The sequence below is a fragment of the Odontesthes bonariensis genome, chromosome 13 (assembly GCF_027942865.1).
Source record: "Odontesthes bonariensis isolate fOdoBon6 chromosome 13, fOdoBon6.hap1, whole genome shotgun sequence".
Lineage (NCBI taxonomy): Eukaryota > Metazoa > Chordata > Actinopteri > Atheriniformes > Atherinopsidae > Odontesthes > Odontesthes bonariensis.
In genome coordinates, this window is record NC_134518.1 from 2,942,545 (window position 1) to 2,963,653 (window position 21,109).

Sequence of the window (21,109 nt, forward strand, 5' to 3'; positions counted from 1 at the left end):
ACAAAAATCTCAGCCCATAGAGTGCCAGATATGATGCTGTCATAGCTTCCCTTTGGGTATTTTTGTTTTAATGACAACACGATAGTTGTGGCAAAGCTACATGCTTTTATTGGAGACCTTTAGCTGTTTCATTTGTCCTCCCAAACATAACCAAACACTGCTGTAAAGCTAGCATCATTCACTTTTGACATCTATCAATAACAGGGCAACTTAACATACAGAACTTCAGAACTTTTTGTCATTAAGGATAGAACCGGACATGAAGACGCTCATCTGTTGATGAGCCACCAGAGAAGATCTGAGTAACTTCACATGTGACTTTTCTCTATCAGACTTAAAGTGATCTGTTAGCATAATATTTCATCTGTTAGCTTTATTTTGGGGCAAATTAAATCTCTGTTATTGCTTCATCTAACCAAGAATGTCAAAGCTCTAATACTCTTTAAAGGGACACTGTGTAATTTCTTCCCCCATCTAGTGGCGCAATTTAATTTTGCAAAGTCGAATGAATTTGCTCTCTAGCGCCTCGCGTTTTCAAATGTGTGTTGCAATTTGTTGAACTACGGCAGGCGGTATGTGTCAAGATTCAAGAAGCTATAGATAGATTTCGCTTTTTTGGCGACGAGGATCCCTTCTCCTGTGGCGTGGCATAAGTATGGTCTTCCATTGCGAACAAAAGTGCAGGCCTTTCAGGCAGGTTTATACCAGAGAATGTCTAATGGCGTAGACTGGCTCTGTTTTTACCTGCGTGCAAACGTGACATCAAAATGACGTCACTTCCGCTTGCAGGCCTGGCGTTGGGGACAACGCGATTCGAAGTGCTTTATGTCCCTCTCGGCACTTCGTCGTTTTTCATAGACCGGAAGGACATGGCAGCCTCCATAGAGCTTGCCCGCTCTATGTAGATACAGACAAGTTATTCTTCACTCAGGAGGATAAGTGAGATTTTTGACAGAGATAATTTTACAACAATGAGGACTAATTTATGAATGAATATGTTGATTTGAGCTAATAAATGACTGAAATTACACAGTGTCCCTTTAATGTCATGTTTACAATGTAATTGTCACAGAGAATAGTGATAACACTGAGCTCATCACATCTGGCAGGAGCTGTCATTAGATCGGATGTTGCATTAGGTTTCAGAGTGAGAGTGGATGAGCAACATCATTATCAACTGCAGAATTATGACTTTTGATTGTACAGCGTGCTTTGTAGGTGGTATTTTGGGCTGGGGTAACCTTAATGTTTTAGTCATACAGAAACAACAACTCCTAATCCAACACCACAGTAGTGACTAAAGCCTGATGTTATGAAACAAAGCTCATTGCAAAGCTTTCTTATATTCATAGATTAAGTTTTAGTCTTATATTAAGGTTTATTACTGCTTTTCAACATGAATAAATGAAAAACAAATCAAATGGAGCTTGAATGCTAAGTTTTATTGGTTAATAGCAGCTGGAAAATGCTAATTGTGTTCTTACAGAAAGTGAATGCTGTCATGTCGATATATGATACATTGTTATGTAATTTAAGAGCAGCTTAACAAACAAACTATAACTAAATGTGAATTATTCAAAAGGCAAGGCAAGCATTGTATGAACAGGAAAAGCCCAAAGTTACGTAGTGCTCCATCTAACAGCCACAGCCCTGCAGGGCAGAGATGACAGACCCAGGTGCCCAATCACGAACTGCCAGTCCATTTCTGAACTTTCCACGTGGCATCTGGTTTACAAGCTGGTCCTGCTGGTCTTCTTTATCCTGGAGAATCTCCTCTTCCATCCTAGGCTCCTTCAAGTCCTGAATTAAAAGACGAGGTATTGGAGGAAGGTACGGGTAGAAACCATCAGTTGTACCAAAGTAGACTTCACCTACATGAACAAAGACAATGTACAGTATATGCACCATGTCAAACCTGATTCTGCTTCATTACTGTTGTTAAATTACTAAACAGATATATTAAAGGAGTAAAAATAGATTTTTTTTCTTTGACCCACTTGTTTGTCATTTACTGTGCCTGTTGTTGAGTCTTTGAGTGACATTTACACATGTGCCCTGCTTTCTCTCACCTCACGAGCCTTGATGAAGTCTCTGCTCCTCTGCTCTTCATCCTCTCCACCACGTGTGGTGTTTGACTGATGCTGGTAACGTCTCCATGGAAATGAGTTCCAACAACAAACCACCAGGGGGCTGGTTGCCCTGCTGGACAGAAATGGAGCTCAGTGCAGCATCAGTTTACTGTGAACAACATGAGAAGAGTCAGTACATTTAAAATTGCTCTCATGTATTATTTAAGATTCTGTGAAAGAATGAACTGACAAAAACAGCTGAAACACACTGCTTGTTATGTTTGAAGCTTACTCACTGTGTAAATAAAAAATTAAATTGTTTTCTGATTGTTGTATCAATTGTTTGTTGATAAAATAGTAAATGAAAAATTATTTAAAAGTCCTTGTGAATATCACACAGGAACTACATTTGCATTAAAAAAACTCCACATGTGGCCTTATAATCTGTATAACTGTATCCATCTGTACACAGTGAACCCTCTACACTCAGACCAGTAAATGTGCTCATTGGCTGCTCTGATTGAGATGTAAACCTGCTTCTTTACATGTATTTGTAAAGTGCAGCATACCTGTTCAGGTAGTTTTCCTTGTATGGTGCAGATGGGTTGATCCTTATGTGGGCTCCATCTATGCTACCCCCACATAACATTGGGCGCAGGAACAAACCTGCCAGACGATCAGAGCCCTCACAGCTCCCCACATCTGCAGCAGGTTCATGTACAACCCTCAGGTTGGTTGTCAGGATGCCACATTATCTGATGGATGACACCATAGACTGTGGTGGGGGGGGGTTATCAAATACCTCTTAAGCTTCAAAATAGGTAGCAGCACTCGTCAGCTAAAACAAATAAATGCTAACTTCCAGCTGCAGTAAAAGGGAAGATCAGTGGCTTCGCAAGATAACCCTGAGTCTTCAGTATCATTTTTTACCAGAGTGTATCACTAAGGCAACTAAGCTGCTCCAGATCAGGTTTGGAGATAAGAGATCAACTCGTGTAATAGCAATGGGCCTCGTGCAAGAACATTTTCGTATTTTTATTCTAAATTTCTCTCACTTTTTTCGTAAGGTCTTGTACGAACACGCCACGTCAGATTCAACAAACGCTCTTAACTTGGGAAAAAGTGTGTAAATGACCTGTGTAAATGATGAATGCCACCCGTGCGTCTTTAAGTTCACGTGCACGAGGATAGTAGATTTGCATACTCCACGCCCAAAATAATACCATATATGGCTACGCTTCCTCTCTCCTGTGCCAGGAAGTGTTGAGTCATGGAAAGGGCATCAAGGTGCAAAAATAACAACTTTACGGGCTCTGAGACTGAAGTTCTGCTTTCAGAGATCCAAAAAGGAAAATCTGTCATTTTTAGCAGAGTCAGCAGTGGAATTACGGGACCTGCTAAAGCTATGTGTGCAGTCTATTGCTCCGATTATGTTTGGCAGTCAAGCTATGACATAATTTGTAGTTGTTGGACAGCGGTGTATGGGAATTTGATGTACCATGGGTGATAAACTGATGAGAGCTTTGATGACCAAGGCTAGCGCACGCCTCACAGAGGACTGGGACATACCCGATCTGTCTCCAATCTTCCTCTGAAAGGTTCTCATGGCCAAAAATCCAAGGGTGGTGAGGTCCTCGACGTGTGGTAGAATTGGGTTTGATCGGCGTGTTTCTCTCGAGTTGTGGCTCTAAAGTCTTTGGCAATCTAAATCGCGATCTCAGCCATTCGTCTGTCTCCGCAAGGATATCTAAACGGTATCGGAGCACACGCTCTCTTCCAAGAGCCTGACGTGCTAAGGCATCTAAAAGTAGCAAGTCAGCCATGACGCAGCTGGTTACATTTCACATTTCCCATTGACCTTGTTATATAAACCTTCAATTAATGCATAATTTAAGTCAAACAGAATAATGTCAGCATGATTATGGGGTATAATGTATATATTTATGTATGTTTGCTTCAAAGTAATTAAATATACAATCCATTAGTCAAGCAAACTTGATTCAAATAACAGCGGACTATTTTAAGGAAACTCCTACGACAGGTCTGGATCACTCTTAAATTCTGTTCGTACCTGAAATAAAACGTAAAATACGAAAAGATCGGTGTTCGTACGCACAGATTTGTTCTTAAAATCACTCGTACGCACGACTTAAGAACAAATCTGTGCATACGAACGGTTTTTGCATGAGGCCCATTGTCTCCAGACTAATCAATTCTCCTGAAAAATGAAAAAAATAAAGATGTCCGTGATCATTTCGTCTTCTGTCTTCTCATCATCTGTCTTCAAATCATTCTGTTTTACTTTCACTGAGAAACATCTTTATGAGAAATGTCTCAGCAGAGGAGAAAACATGTAGCTGGGACTGATGTGCCTTCGTTTTGCATCATGTCATGTGTGAGAGTAGATTTACCCACATCTGATACACCTCTGAGCTAGCAAGGGAGGTAGCAACAGAGGGGAAACTGTCCCACCTTGGGTGTGCTTATTCCACATCCTAAGCTGGCACTGTGGAACTCTACACTCGAACCAACAGAGCTGTTATCTCCAGTGGTGGACACTAACGGAGTACATTTACTTGAGTACTGTATTTAAGCACATTTTTTGAGTATCTGTACTTTGAGGATTTGTTTTTTTGGAAACTTATGACTTTCACTCCACTACATTTCAAAGACAAATATTGTACTTTGGACTCCACTCCATTTCTAGGAAGCTTGTCGTTACTGGTTCCTTTTCGGCTTTGGAATCCACCGTTGGTGTTTTTCTTTCCTAAAATGCAATTGGCCACACCAGAGTGGTGTAAAAAGATCTGGAGTCTGGCTGCGAGGCTGTTTTCTGCCGAGACTACCAGAGTGTTTTGTGAACTGAAGATCTTCATCGAAGCAGAGTTGTAGTTTGCTGGCGGTAATGGACTCAACAGTAAACTTCTGCTCCATAGTGAATGTGTGGGGAGAAAAAAAAAGGCTCTCCTGTGTTTTGGGTGGGGATGTTTTAAATACTTTTTTTTTTTTTATTATTGCATTTTTATGCTGAAGTTTTTACAGGTGGTACAGACTTTTTGTAGCAGAGTGGTACAAAAAGTCTACATGTCAGTACATCATCAGGTGGTTTCATGGTTCTGTAAAAGCACTCAGAAAACCATACAGCAATGTACTGATATTAGAAAATGTACTTTGTACTTTTGAATACTTAACTGTTTTTAAAAGTGAGTACTTCAGTGCTTTAAGTTGAGTAAAATTTTGATTTTAGTAAGACTTGACCATGAGTATCAATACTTTGACTCAGGTACTGGAGCGGAGCACTCTGTGCACCACTGGTTATCCCTCAGCTGATTCAGCAAGGCCAGCTGGAAGTGTGTAAGGATACGGTGATGCAGGGCTGAGGCGCTTCTGTTTGGCATGTGGGAATTATAAGGAGAAGCACCAGCAGCTAGCAAAGATGTCTTTTGTCCGTCAATAACACTCTGTGTGAAGAGTAGAAACTGTTCACTGTAGGCTTGTTCCTACTGACTTTTAAAGAACTAAGAACTATTTTCCTTGTTAATTCCTCTTACAGTTTATGAGAGTACAGCCTTTTATACTCTTTAAATTACATGTACATTTATATTAATTTCCACTTCCATATTGTGTTTTCAAAACTGATCAAAAATAACCAGACGCCTAAACCTCCTCGTTTAACATTTTAGTGCTTGAATGAGAGAAAATTAACTTGGATAGAAACAATAAGCCCTCTGAGCGGTTTGAATGTTTTTCGTTGGTAAAAAGAAAACTTACAATAGCCAACAATTTAAATTAAATTTGACTTTTTCCGCATGCCTCAGGACAGACCTGCTTCAATTAATTCAATAAAATATAAACAAAAAATGCCAGGTCCACTCCCGTTTAAATAATGTGTTAGTAATATTGATCATCTGATCAATTTTCACATTAAGGCAGTCTGCATTCTTTTTCTTTTTTGCCATCTTTCCTTCCTGCTTTGAAATGTTTAAATACTCATATGCGATTATAGTTCCATGATAGTTCATTGGATCCATGATTGGGATCAGTCAGCTGAATCCAACACTGCCTGCGTTTTACATGAACACGCACACACATCCATGGTGAGAAAACAGAGTGGTGAGTAGCACTGATGAGTTACATCTCCTGAATTTGTTTAACCTGTTTCATGGAACAGAACCCAGGTTTTTTACCCGAGTGAGGTGATCGATATATTCACAAGTGTTATTTAACTTTTCCAGATGAGGGTGAACTACATAAGTGTGCATGTTCAAATATACAAAGTGTCCTCAAAATGCAGTGAGTGGGGTGGTGAAATTAAACTTTGGACATTTTCTTAATTTATACAATATGTAAGGGATAATGGACACTTCGGTGGGCATTATCCCCCTTATACCATGGTCACTTACAAAATAAATAAATATTCAATCAATCATTAATACTTTAATGTGTATATATATATATATATATATATATATATATATATATATATATATAGATTATAACATCACTCTTGTTTTTGTCTGTCTTGCCGTTGTGATTCAATTCAATTCAATTCAATTCAATTCAAATTCAAAAATACTTTATTTATCCCAGAGGGAAATTAAATGTTGATGTAGCTCAATTAAATCAAAGAGTTATTATAGATGCTGATGGCTGTGGGCAGGAAAGATTTCCTGTAGCGGTCCGTTTTGCATCCAAACTGAAGAAGCCTTTGACTGAAGAGACTCTGTTTTCCGATAACAGTCTCATGGAGAGGATGTTCAGGGTTGTCCATAATTCTCTTGATTTTATGCAAAATCCTTCTTTGCATTATTGTCTCCAGAGGTTCCACAGTCGTCCCCAGAACAGAACCAGCCTTCCTTATCAGGTTGTTGAGTCTTTTTAGGTCCCTGGTTCTGATGCTGCTGCCCCAACAGATGACGCCAGAGGAAATGACGCTCTCAACAACAGACTTGTAGAAGATCTGCAACATCTTGTTGCAAACCTTGAAGGACCTTAGCTTCCTCAAGATAAATAAACTGTGAAATAACGTTGAGTGTCCGTTGCCATGGTTACCAACTAGCGTTTGAGTCAGCGCAGAGTGGTGTAAAACGAGAGTGGCGACACTCCCATAGACTTCTTTAGAAAGAAAGGAAGTCACGTGGGTCCCAGAGCTGCCGATAGTTCCGGATAGTTCAAAACACGAATAATTCCACCATAGAACGCCATTCATTTTTGGTGTTTCTGAAGAATTTTCTCCGGTAAGTTGATGAAATTACAACATTTTTTGGCATTGTGAGGCATTAGCTGACTGGTCTTTAACTAATGAAGTACGTTAAGGTTCAGTTAATTAACCGTGTTAACCAGCTAGTTGTAGTTTAGGTGCAGCTACGTCACTTCCTTGGTCTGGGAGCTTCAATGTAAGATGAGGGTTGACCTACTACTGTAGACAACAAAGTATATGCTATATTCTTCATGAATTTTTATGTTGTAGAGTTGTGAATTTATTTTATCAATGGAGAAATTGAGCAGCCTTGCTTTGTTGTCTACAGTAGTAGATCAACCCTCATCTTACATTGAAGCTCCCAGATCAAGGAAGTGACGTCGACGCAGCTTTAGCAGCAGAGAAGCTATCAGGCTTGTGTTGATAATAATAAACTCCTGGACTATGTACAAACTTCCAAATGCATCGTTTTGTGAGTACAGACCATATTTGTACTACTGTAGAAGTTTGGTGTCATGGCATGTGATTTTAGTGTGGTAATTTTGGAGATACTGCCAGGGTCTGTTAGCGCTTGTACTAAGCTATTCGGGATAACTCAGTAACTCAGCTGATGCTCAGCCAATATCGGAAAAACTTCGGGTGGGCTACTTGGCTGGATGTCACGGTTCAAATGACCCTAGGGTGAATCTACTCCGAACCATCACTTTAATTCTTTTTATAAGGCTCTGAGCCAGTGCAATCATTTAGAACTGTCATCAGGAAATTTGATCGGAATGTCTTTCCTTGGTGTCCATTATCACTTTTTAACCTACACCCTCCAGCCAATCAGAATCGAGTATTCATCCGGACCATGGTATAATCTTAAGTACTTTTTTTGGTGACATAGGACGGGGTCTTAGGGTCTTTCTTTAATGCCTTTACTCAGCAGTTCCCAAACTTTTTCTCCAGGGTCCCCCTTTGTCATAAGAAAACATTTCAAGCCCCTCCAAATTTCCAAACATTGACAAAAATCAGGCAGTTTACAAAATTTGATTATGAAATTCCTCTGTGTTTTTTTTAAAGACTTGACTTAAATGCTACTGCCACTTAAACTTTTTTAACAGATTTTTTTCCCCCTTGTTCCATTCCATTTAATATCTGCTTCTTTTGAGTAAGAGTCAATGACTTTGAACAACTGGTCTGCAGTGGCTCTGTTAGGCACATGTTTGCAACAAAGCAAATCTTTCACACCTTCGGCATCAATGAATCTAGAATGTCTCGTATCGTGTCATGTGGCTACTCCTCTATACATCTTTTGACAGGACAGAAATGTGCCTTGACATAGTATTGTTTGACAGAGGAATAGTCTGTAGTTTAGTGGCTGCTGCTTCATCAACCATAGTTGAAACCACACAAATACTTTTACTCTGGACAACTCTATGCTAATTTGCAGGAGGCCAGTTAAGCATCTGATGGAACAGATACTGTTTTCGGGAAGCAGCTGTGTATGACAGTCGAGTCAGTTTTTCTTAAGAAATCAACTGGCTTTTCTTTGAGTTCAGGATGAGAAGTCTCCAAGTAGCATCATAACTTGTTCAGCTTAATACTAGGGCTGGGCGATATGGGAAAAAATGTATATCACGATATGGATTACTTTATATCCCGATAGCGATACATATCACGATATACCACAACAGAGGTTGCATTAGACTTTTTCATAGTCCGTTATTTTGATGGACAGGGTCGAAAAAAATCCGCCATCGCCTATTTTAACCTGTCATCTCGTTTTCCAATGTGGGAGTCGCAACCCCGAACCGGGAACAACACAGCGCAATTCGGGGCCATAAGAGTAAACAAACAGCTTTGTGAATACATGCTCTTTTACTCGACATTCACTGCTCGACATTCACAACTTTGAGGATGGAGTCCATTTTGCTGCGTCTGCTGTGTCTCGTTGCATTGCTTTAACAAAAACTGCAGATCTCTCTCTCTCTCACTGTTCAGCGCTTTGGTCACCACAAGCACTTAAAAAAAAAAAAAAAAAAAAAAAAAGACGCGTGCAGAGATTTATCCAACAGATCAGGCTTTACCCTACTGCTTTTCGCGATGACAGTCAGGAAAGGTTGCGCTGTCAGTACAACTAACAGAGGAAACAGTAGTTCTTGGTACTCTAAAAGCCGGTCTGCAAATAGCCATAGCACTAGAACCTCCCTGGTAGTTCTACTCTGCACGGCTACTAGAAGGCTAGGCTAGCTTCAGTCCATCGGCCACGACTCACAACCAGCACATGTGTGCTAAAATACCCGCGACAGTAAACAACTTGAATTGTTATCAGTACCAAAGCAGTGTAGAATCATTGAACACCATGCACTCGGCGGTGCTATTATTAAGTAAACATGACTGACTTACCGGTACCCTTCCTTCAAACTTCCAAAAGTCCGTGAGCCTCTTTATATCCGTTCATCAATACGCCTATCCAATATGTTGTCAATTCGATCTGTTTAATACCATAGTAATTATACAGAAAGGTCTTTAAATTGTGCATTTCGGCGTTGCTTTTCAGACTGCAATCCAGCGATGGCTCACGGCTTGGCTCCTAGCAACTTAACTAAGAGCAAAGCCGCGTGACGTAAAGCGGTGTAGTGTCGCAAATGATGAAAAAAAAAGTTTATCACGATAGAAAAAAATAGAGAAAGGTCATGATAGACATGTTTCTATCGTCCTCACGATATATATCGTCATATCGCCCAGCTCTACTTAATACTGTCAACTGTTAATATTTTGAGACTTACGCCACACTGTGGTCTCTTTACTGCCCACCGTTGTTCTGATGAAGCCCAGGTATACCTCTTCAAATTTCTTTGTCTTGTTGCAATGTTTGGCATCCTTTGCCTTTTCTGGTTGTCTTTTCACAAAAACCTGCCCATGGTTTGCTAGCAGTGTACAAAATGTACATTTTATTTTTTCTGGCTGCACCCGCTCTGTATGGACTCTGAGCCCCCCCCCCCCCCGAGGAGAACCGTTTGGGGACCCATTGTTTTTATTCAAAGCAAATTTTTAAAAATGCATCTGATTAATCGGGTTAAAACAGACTGTATCAGTAGATGGACAGAAAGCATGACATCATGTTTGATGTCCTTAATAAAGTAGAAACATTTAATCAAGGAAGAAAATGTTCACAGAAAACTGTTTGGTTTTTTTTCAATCATCAGGTGATATCTCCGTCCCAGGTTGAAAAAATAAATAAAATCTCTTTTAAGAAAAAAAAAAAGCCCCCATGGCTTTTTGCCTGTTTTGTTACATTCCAAACTCTAATTTAAATGTTTTTTAATCTTGTTTTATGTGATGGATCTGCACAAAATTGTCTAAGATGGTGAAGTGAAATGAGAAAAATACATATAAAAAAAGACTTTAAAAAATTGAAAATTGGCATGTGCATATATATCCACCTCCTTTGCTGAAGCCCCTAAAAAGTTCTGGTGCAACCAATTACCTTCAAAAGTCACATAATTAGTGAAATGAAGTCCACCTGTGTGCAATCTAAGTCTCACATGATCTGTCAGTATAAACACACCTTTTCTGGAAGGTCCCAGAAGCTGCAACACCACAAAGCAAGAGGCCTCACCATGAAGACCAAGGAGCTCTCCAAACAAGTTAGGGTCAGGGTTATAAAAAAATAAATAAATAATCCAAATCTTTGATGATTACCTGGAGCACCATCAAATCCATCATCTTCAAATGGAAAGAACATGGTACCACAACAAACCTGCCAAGAGAGGGACGCACACCAAAACTCACAGACCGGGCAAGGAGGGCAATAATCAGAGAGGCAGCACAGAGACCAAAGGTCACCCTGAAGGAGTTGCACAGTTCCACAGCAGAGACTGGAGCATCTGTCCACAGGACCACAATAAGCCATACACTCCATAGAGCTGGGCTTTATGAAAGAGGGGCCAAAAAAAGCCATTACTGGCTGTTAAGAATAAGAAGGTACGTTATGAGTTTGCCAAAAGGCATGAGGGCCACTCCCCAAATGTATGGAGGAAGGTGCTGTGGTCAGATCAGACTAAAGTTGAACTTTTCGGCCACCAAGGAAAACCCTATGTCTGGTGCAAACCCAACACATCCCCACAGTGTGGGATGTTTTTCAGCAGCAGGGACCGGGAAAGATGGCTGGTGCTAAATACAGGGATATTCTTGAGCAAAACCTGTGTCAGTCAGCCTGTGATTTGAGACTGGGACGGAGGTTCACCAACAGGACAATGACCTGAAGCATACTGCTAAAGCAACACTCGAGTGGTTTAAGGGGAAACATTTAAATGCGTTGGAATGGCCTAGTCAAAGTCCAGACCTCAATCCAATTGAGAATCTGTGGTTTGACTTGAAGATTGCTGTTCACAAGTGAAAACCACCCAACATGAAGAAGCTGGAGCAGTTTTTCCTTGAGCAATGGGCAAAAATCCCAGTGGCAAGATGTGGCAAGCTCCTAGAGACTTATCCAAAGAGACTTGCAGCTGTAAGTGCCGCAAAAGATGGCTCTACAAAGTACTGACTTTAAGGGGGGGTGAACAGTTACGCACGCTGAAGTTTTCTCTTATTTTGTTGATTCACAATAAAAAAAAAAATATAAAAAAACATTTTCAAAATTGTAGGCATGTTCTGTAAATGAAATGGTGCAAACTCTCAAACAATCCATTTTAATTCCAGGTTGTGAGGCAACGAAACAGAAAAAAATGCCGAGGGGGGTGAATACTTTTGCAAGGCACTGCATCATAAAACATAAGTACTTATTATACCGGTTTGGTCGACCCATGACCATAAGTGTTAAAACCATTTAACCGGTAAGCCCCTCGAGGTGAAATTGTGAAGTAAAATGAGCCCACCCACAAGAAGGCAGTGACATCAGCATCATATCTGGCACCCTATTGGCTGAGGTTTTTGTTTTGAGTGAGCAGTGGAAACCTTTGAGGAGGAACAACCTGTGAGCACACCTGGATGGAAGGACAACGGCTCAAACTGTGGAGTTACAGTTGCACATGCAGCATTGTATCTGAGAGCAAAAACACTTGTTAGAGTTGAAGCTGAACATGTTGGCGTATAAGCAGGAACTTTTTGAGTATGAGGACAAACGTTTTGAGAGAGAGCAGCACAATATCTGAGAATGAAAACAAGGAATCCTGCTCTGAAAATAAAGAGATGTGTCCTTGATTAAAGGTAATCATACTGTATAACCCCATAACCTTTTTAAAAATTGTGGTGGGGGGATGTGTCCCAGCAGAACTTTATGTCTAACAACACCTCTGATGCACATATTCAGGGTCAGGCTGAAAATAGGTGTTAACTATAAAGGAAAGAAAAGAATAGGACGTTAAACCCTTTTAAACCTATAACACTGTCACACTGGTATCATGACGGATGTACACCAATCAGCCAAATCATCATAACCCCCCACCTAATACTGAGGGGGTCCTGCAGTGTCTGGTACCGGGACGTTAGCAGCAGAACCTCTGGGCCTTGTGGATTGACCCCAGATTCATCAGATCCCATCAGACAGGTGTGTGTGGGGAGTTTGGAGGTGAGATGAACACCTCAGGATGTTCGAGCACATCCTTTGACATGTTTTGTGATGCTCAGGAAGGCTCCTGCGGGAGGGAGTGCTGTCAGAGTAACATCTGAGTGAATGTCCACATGCAGGTTTTCCCAGCAGAACATCAGAAAATGAGAAGTGTCACTTCACCTGTCTTAAAGGATAAGACCGTTTTTTTGACATTGGGCCCTTGATTTCACATTATAACATGATGTTCTACTCACCCCTGCTTGTTGTTGGTCATTTGGAGCTGTTCCGAAGATATTCGAGAGGCGTCTGGCTGCTCTCTTGAGATATTCGGCCATGAAACGGTTTCCTATGGGCAAGTTTATACAGGCACAAACTATGCTGTTTATAATTTATTAATTACTCTACACTAGCACTGATAACGTGGAGGTGCGTCGCTTACTTAAAAAAATCCGGGTTACTGTAATTTTGAATTTTTGTCGTAAAGTGGGTGTTACTGACGTCATCATCGTGCTACTGCCACAGACAGCCCACAGACCTGCTGCCTATTTATTCATTCGGCTAAAATTCAAAATTAGTAACCCGGATTTTTTTAAGTAAGCGACGCACCTCCACGTTATCAGTGCTAGTGTACAGTAATTAATAAATTATAAACAGCATAGTTTGTGCCTGTATAAACTTGCCCATAGGAAACCGTTTCATGGCCGAATATCTCAAGAGAGCAGCCAGACGCCTCGCGAATATCTTCGGAACAGCTCCAAATGACCAACAACAAGCAGGGGTGAGTAGAACATCATGTTATAATGTGAAATCAAGGGCCCAATGTCAAAAAAACGGTCTTATCCTTTAATGCTGTGGCTGATAGGTGTAAAACAGCAGGTGGAACTTTATATTTGGTGAATAAATGATATTAAGGTGCGATTGTAAAAAGCACACAAACACAAGCCAAGGCAGCACAGCAGAAGCTGATCCAAATTATTCTGAAGACATTTTAAAGTGCAAGAGCATCTCAACACCTCACCAATTTTATAGTGTCACTGCCTCTAAAAAAAAAGTGGGTTGGGGAAACTGGGGGCAGGTTGATGAACTGATGGTTAAAACAACAAAGGGCAGTATCAACATCCGGGTGTTTGTCTGAGATACCATGATGCAGGGGCGAGGCTAGGGTATTTTTAGTGGTGCCAAGGCACCACCGTGAGATAGCTCGGCACCCCCTGGCTCAGCACATTTTTGAAATATTATATTATGCAAAAAACTTGCTCTGCCCCTGCGCAATACTCTGGTGCGACTGGCCAATCTGGCAACCTTGTGTGTCTGGTAGGGCTGTCGCGGTGAGGGAATTCCCACCGCGGTGACTCCTAGCCGCTAAACAGCGCGGTATGCGGTGATATCGCATTTTTGTTCATTAGGCTACTTTCCACGACACGCAATGTTAGATGAAAATCGAGCGCATAATCCGGCTTTTTTCCCCAGCGATTCTGACATTTCACTTTGCTTTGCCTGTCATTTACTCGCTCACAGACCAACATAGCGGAGATCAAGCAGCGCATACCCCAGTTCTGCAACATTGTTGCCAGTGCCACATGGCAAATATCAACATTGTTGCAGACCTGCGCACGTTTCGTTTAGGAATGACGGAGAAAAACGAAGCAGATCAGGGCAGCAGTTGAGCTCACGTGTCCGGGATACAGTTTTTTTTTTAACAGACTGCCGCCGACCAACCAACCCAAGCTGAACTTCAGCTGTTTCCGCGAAACTGTTAGAGCTTATTTCTGGCACGGCACATTTTTTAAACGTTTTTTTTTTTTTTTTTTTTTTAAATAGTTTCACCTACACAGTTTTGTTGAAATGATCAGGTATTTCCCAACAGCAAATGTGCACACCAAGCTGTGGTTCTGTGGAAGGTAGTTTATTGTTGATGATCTGGGGCGGCTGTAGCACAGGAGGAAGAGCAGTCGCCCACCAATCGGAAGGTCGGTGGTTCGACTCCGGCTTCCTCGGGCTACATGTCGAAGTGTCCTTGGGCAAGACACTGAACCCCACGTTGCCTACCGATAAATCCATCGGTGTATGAATGTGTGTGTGAATGATTAGAAAGCACGTAGTGTGTGTATAGGCATAGACGTGCTGTATGAGTGTGTGTGAATGGGTGAATGTGGCATGTAGTTAGAAGCGCTTTGAGTGGTCAGCTAGACTAGAAAAGCGCTATACAAGTACAGTCCATTTATTAGACGGTCGCATTTACAACGGTAAACATGGATAATAAGGGAAGATTCAAAGCCATAAAGTGTCCGGACTAGGCAGAGGAGTAAAGCCGAGATAAAGGTAGGCCACTGCATTTTATTTTAACTTCTATTGCTACGACACTGAGTAGGCATATTCTTGTAATATCAGCTGCCGAGGGAGAATGAGACCACACCGAGTAGCATGCAGACGTGTGTGCGTGTGCGGTGCCTATATGCAAAGATGACGACAGAAACGCGGCACCAAGCTGTGTTAATGTGTTTCTCCTGCCTTGCGGGGAATATACAATGTATAATTATTACTGTGCTGGCTTTAAAAAAATATCAGTTCTGTCAGTCGCTTTGTATCTACTGTGCAGTCTTAAAAACTCTTTTAGTTTCTCGAGTTGTTCTGCGCGTGCAAGCGGGCGTGCGGTGGGCGGTGGTGGCGGTGGCCTGGACACGCACCGCGGAGGTCCTCTCAGCACCGCGGTGATTGCATTTTGCGGTTATCGCGACAGCCCTAGTGTCTGGCAACCCTGCTTCAAAACGAGGTTCGTGACCAGTCCACTTTTCAACTACATCTCTTCTGATTGGTTGGCACATTCACACGACTGCTTGCCGCTAGAGTTATCTACGGCTTGGCATTTTGTTCCGGTCGTAAGATAGTTGTTCCACACATAGAATTCTACATTTCCCAAAATAAATGTTGAGTTATCTTCAATATTTGTCTCAGGCTCTCTGTTATCCCTGTCAAGCCACAGTCTTTTGAAATGAAGAGGTCAAAATTGAATGTTGTAGGGGAAAACACTACTCAAAGCAAAACTAATACGGCTCCAAAATTGATAAATGTACTAGTTCGCCTCAGTTAGTGAGAAATAATGTGCCTCTGTGAGCACTGGGGGCTGGGCACCCCTAAAGACCAGATCCTAAAATCGCCCCTGCTATGATGCCCTAAGCCACCAAGGGTGAAAGGGTGTATGTCCCTTACCAAGGTATTTGATAGTGAATCCACGGGGCGGGTTGAGAGACCTCCGCATCCATCCCTCCCTCAGCACCTCCAGATGGTCCTCCTTCCCTTGGATCAGCAGCACGTGCTCATCTATCCATCCCAGAAAGAACGTCTCTGACACAGCTTCAGTAATCCGCTGGTTCCAAACATGCTGCTGAGAGTTTTCCGCTTTAAAATCAGCAAAAATCTCATAACCGGTGTGGTGTCTCGGCAGCTCGTCGCTCTCTGACACACCGGCCGCGCCTGACGCTTCGCCAGCCCCGACCCTGGACAGCACTATGGCTAAAGAATGGGGAGCTATCTGCAGGAAAGACTCCATTGTCGCGACGGCGTCCTAGCTGACAATCATATGCTGTATAGTCATTATATGCATCTATTCCAAAAAAGCCGGACACTTTATGGGAAATAAAAGCCCCATGTTAGCTGGCAGTGCGACTACGCTCCGCAGCACCCACATATCTTACAGTTCTATGAGCGTCAAGTTAGCCTGTTAGCTCTCGTTAGCTCTTTAGTCTTACATGAAACTCATTCCTGCATGTCAACGGTCGTTTTCGGTCGTGATATATCACCGCGTGACTAGGCCCGGTATTTCACGAAGATACGTGTCGATGGCTGTCGATCATAAACGTGAGATGACATTGATGATTTAAGTTGTCAGGCTCATTGATAGGTTACGGACTTAGTAACAGAGCTAGCTAGCTGGATGCTAACGTGTTCATTAATTCACCCTGGCAACAGATGCGCGAGCCGCCCTCTTCTTGTCACTAGGCAGCAACGCGGTCTCGTGGGACGCCTCCTTCTGAACTACCCCTCACGATTTATGAGGGACACGGTTTCCAGTTCCCGTACAATAGCGTCTCGTTTCGCATCTGCCAAGCTTCGACACTGTGCGTTGGACCGCTGCTGGACGGAGTAGCGACTCATCTAGACACCGTGACAGAAAGCGCCGTCGCTACGGAGCTGCGTCAGGACAGCGTAACAAGTCCGAACACACTGCCTTCCTCCCACATCTGCAACACTTGTGATGTCACGGCTTTGTGAACGAATGCAATCATCATTTCAGTATACTTCTTGCACCCATTTACGATAAATACCCCGACAAGTCTGTTTTGTATGGAAGTTTTTCTGTGCCATCAGAGTTTGAATACGAATTTCTAATATTGAATTTTTACAGCATCAAAATCAGACTTTGAATTTGAAAAACCAACAGTGTAAAAAAAAAAAAAATTCTAAAAACGAAAATCAGTGTAAAAAAATTCAACATTAAAAAAAAATTCAACTTCAAAAAATTCAGTGGAAAAAGAACCAGACTCAACAGCCGGGTAAACAGGGAGAAGCAATCGATCCCTGTCTCAATTCATCCAACGGCAGCCAATCAAGTTACGCTACATTGGACAGATCAGCCATGTCCACCAACGCGGGTGATGGTGCTTCGGTGAGTGAGTTTACTTTATTTGCCATTTTTGTTAATAAAATTGAGTAATAGATATTACTCAATATCAGCCGTGGCTATTCAGAGACAACACGGGAAGCCGGACAGCCTCTCCCATTCTCTGGCGAAATTGCTACATCTTCAATGTTAAATTGACGATAAAACAGTTATTCACAAAACACAAGATATGCCCAATACTGCATTTACTTTCATAACTACAACATTTTGTCCTGTAGCTTAATGAAGTGATTTGTTCTGAAATCGCCGCCGTTCACTGAGGAAATCATGTTATGAAGCCGCCACTAACAGCCAGGCTTCCGAGCCGAGGGCTGCCGGCTTCAGGAGGGGGCGGGAGAGTCAAGTTTTTTTCTACAAATCTAGGTCATCATTGGCTAAATCGACAAAAACTCATCACTTCCGAGGCTGCTCGGCGTCTCTGGGGGTAGATTAGACGTGGGCGTGTCAATATGAGGGGCTGTGTCGTGATGATTGGAGTTAGTGTTTGTCCATCATGAGAGATTCTGTGGCAGCCGAATTTTTAAGCGGGGAGAAGCACGCTGGAACTTCAGTCCCAAAGCGGATACGAAAGAGACTGGTTGTCTGTGAAAGTGCTGTCGGAGTTTTACTCATTTCCCATCGTTTCCATTTCCATCCTCACACACATTAACTTTTGTAAATATTACACTGTAAACAAGAAACACATCCTTGTTGTTTAGAAGTTTTGTCAATCATATTCCTGTTGTGCATTTGTTTGTCGTGTTAGCTAGTAGTTTTGTCACAATGGCGGCTATGCTCCATCAAACTCTAAGTATTCATTATGACAGGGAAAATGCTCCACAGATTCTGATCCAGCCATTTACAGGCCTTAGATTCCATCATACTTGATTTTGGCCTTGCTGTGTGAATTTTCAAAGTCTATACCTTCTTTCTGTGTATTTGCTGGGCATACTTGTCATACTAGACACAGCTATGTTATAACTAATTCTTTTTAACTTTGCTATCTTCTGCTTTGGGATGGCACGAGCCACTACAACCCTGAGTGCGTAATATGGGCTTCCCCTGTTTTAAAAGTCAGCAGCCGCCACTGCTTCTGTTAGTTTACTTCTCTGTCACACTTGGTTTCCTTTGCTGATTCCCTCACCGGCTGTGCATTTGTAATTATTTCCCTCAGTATATCTGCTCCCAGTTTTTAGTTGAATCTTGTCGGATCATTTTCATGTTACATGTGTTTTTTCACCGTTAATTCCCTTTTTTTTTTTTTTTACCTCTGTGTTTAGTTATTAAACCTTCAACACTGCCTGCCAGCTTACGCCTCTGTCACGTCCATGGGGTTTTTGCCATGTTTTTAGTTCTGTCATTTTAAGTTTATCTCTTGCCTTGGTTTTTAGTTTCCCTTTTTAGTTTTTAGTTTTGTCATGTTTTAGTTTTCTCATGTCTTAGTTTTGTTAAGTTTTCGGTTGAGGTCCAGTATTTAGTTTGGCCATGTTTTCCCCATAGTTTCTGTTGCTCTGCCATCACCCTCATTCACACCACCTGTGTTTTTCCCCTCAGCTGCACTCACTCACCTATCACCCACTCAGTATTTAGTTTCCAGGTTTCCTCTTTCACTTTGTCAGATCCTTACACCGTCATCACCATCACTCATGGTCTCAAGTCAAGCCAAGCTAAGTCTTTTGTTTTTTCTCGTCATAGTATTGTTTTGTTTTTCCACAGTCTAGTTTTGGTATCCGGCTCAGCCGCGCTTTATCAATCAATCAATTATACTTTATTAATCCCCGAGGGGAAATTCCAATTTCGGTCAGAAAACAGACATGGGAGAGAGAGTGTGACCAGGCATCGCAGCCCGCGGGCTCACGGCCACGCAGGCGCCGCCAGATAAGAAGGAAGGGAGACAACATTGGGTGAGGGGAGGGAAAAAAAAAAAAATCATACTTCACACTGTACCCTTATCAGGATACGGTCTGAGATCTCAAAAAAAAAAAACCTCAGCACATAAAAAGCAACATATACACAAGACAACACAATAAGCAATGGGACAGTGAAGAGGTGAGGAGTTGCATGTGTTATAAGTGACCATGTATGTGTATGCGTGTGTGTTTGTTCAGTAAGTCTGCACAGAATGTTGGATCAGGCAATTGTCCTTGACAAGTTGGAATATGTCAGCCAGTTCCACAACAAATCTCACAGGAGTGCAGGAAGGGAGGGGTAGCACCTGGGAGTGAGCATCATGTTATCATAACAAACGTGGACAAGTGATTATGCAGCTGGCTACAAGGCCAGTATGGGGCACCGGATTGTAATAACAATTAATATTTGGGTCAGACAGACAACTGATTGCGCTCTCTGTCTTTCTGTCCATTGCTGGTATCTCATGGCGAAGTCCCGAATTCAGCCGAATTGTGGGATGTGGACTCTTTCCGCCCGGTCCAAGCGATCAATCAACCATTCTCCCAGGTCAATCCACTTCTCTTCTGAGTCCAGGAATCTCAGCCAGCCTGCGAACCTGCGCCAAGGTTGCATCCAGTTTCCGATTCTGCTCCCGTAGCATTTCAGTCTGAGCGTTGATTGCCCTTGTGACCCCATCAAACGCTTTCCACGATCTCTTAATTTCACAAAATACCAGGTATCCTCCAACTCCAAACAGCATGTGGACCTCTGTGAAGAATAAATCAAGTTTGCTTTTTTTTGTGTTGTTTGTGTCCTTTCCACGCCTCGCACCCACCCAACCTGACAGCCTCGCTCACTTCATTGTCTTCACTTCGGTCTGTTCCTGTACAAACTGTGACATGCGGGCCTTAATGCTCAATTCCAATTTACTACTCAGATTCGATTTTTGTTGGCCTGTTCACATCAGAGGCGTCGAGAGACCTGGTCATTCGGGGCTTCAGCCCCGAATCTCTCTGGACTGACATAAATAAAATATGTATAAGAAGAAGAGCTCCGTGGACCACACTTTGAGCGGTGATAGACTACCGCTGCCTGCTGTCATCATGCAACTTTGTAACCAGCTCAGACCGCAGGATTCTGACATGCCCAAATATGGACATGTTGAGACATGTTGTCATTATTTTATACATTTTCCCTGAGTTGATTACACACCTGCACTCTGCCCTTTTTGTTGCTCCTGGGCTTCTGTAGCCCCTCCCCTCTGCCCTCACAGTCCCGTTGTGTTTTGCTGAGGGTAAGTGTGGATAATACAGCAGTGACATCGTGTTATTTTCTTCGAAAATTTAGCCATTTATTATTTAAATATTTGTTGTACATTATTCTCTGTTACATACTTTATGTTACCAAGCTGTCTTGTGTTACTTTTTTACCATTAATATAAGTTTTATGGATGTTTTTAGGTTCGCGTTTTTGGCGCGATTTATTCATGCGTTCGTGTAACCCATGTAGCATCAGCCTTGAAGGCTGATTTATGGTGGGAAACCAGGTCGTTTGCGTGTGTGTCGCAGTTAACGCAGACATGCCCCCGCCCCTTACGCAGACACTCTGGTGCACCTCCCCAAAATTGTAACTCACCGCAGACAGTGCCGCAGACATCGCCGCAGGGAGTAGAGAAAGGAGGCCTCTGATTGGTCAACTCTACATCCGCTCTACACTATGCGTATTTCCGGTTTGCTAACCGGCTAAAGCCTGAT

General features: G+C 42.2%; 1 protein-coding gene across 1 annotated transcript in view; it reads right to left on the bottom strand.

Annotated features, from left to right (window-relative positions):
- LOC142397450 (storkhead-box protein 2-like) overlaps nucleotides 1–16,936 on the bottom strand; it is a 69,148-nt gene extending 52,212 nt beyond the window's left edge. Inside the window, exon 1 of the mRNA XM_075480811.1 lies at nucleotides 16,016–16,936. Coding sequence (XP_075336926.1) covers nucleotides 16,016–16,355 — 340 coding nt within the window. The 5' untranslated portion in view covers nucleotides 16,356–16,936. The remainder of the gene's footprint in view (nucleotides 1–16,015) is intronic.
- Nucleotides 16,937–21,109: the final 4,173 nt, after the last annotated feature.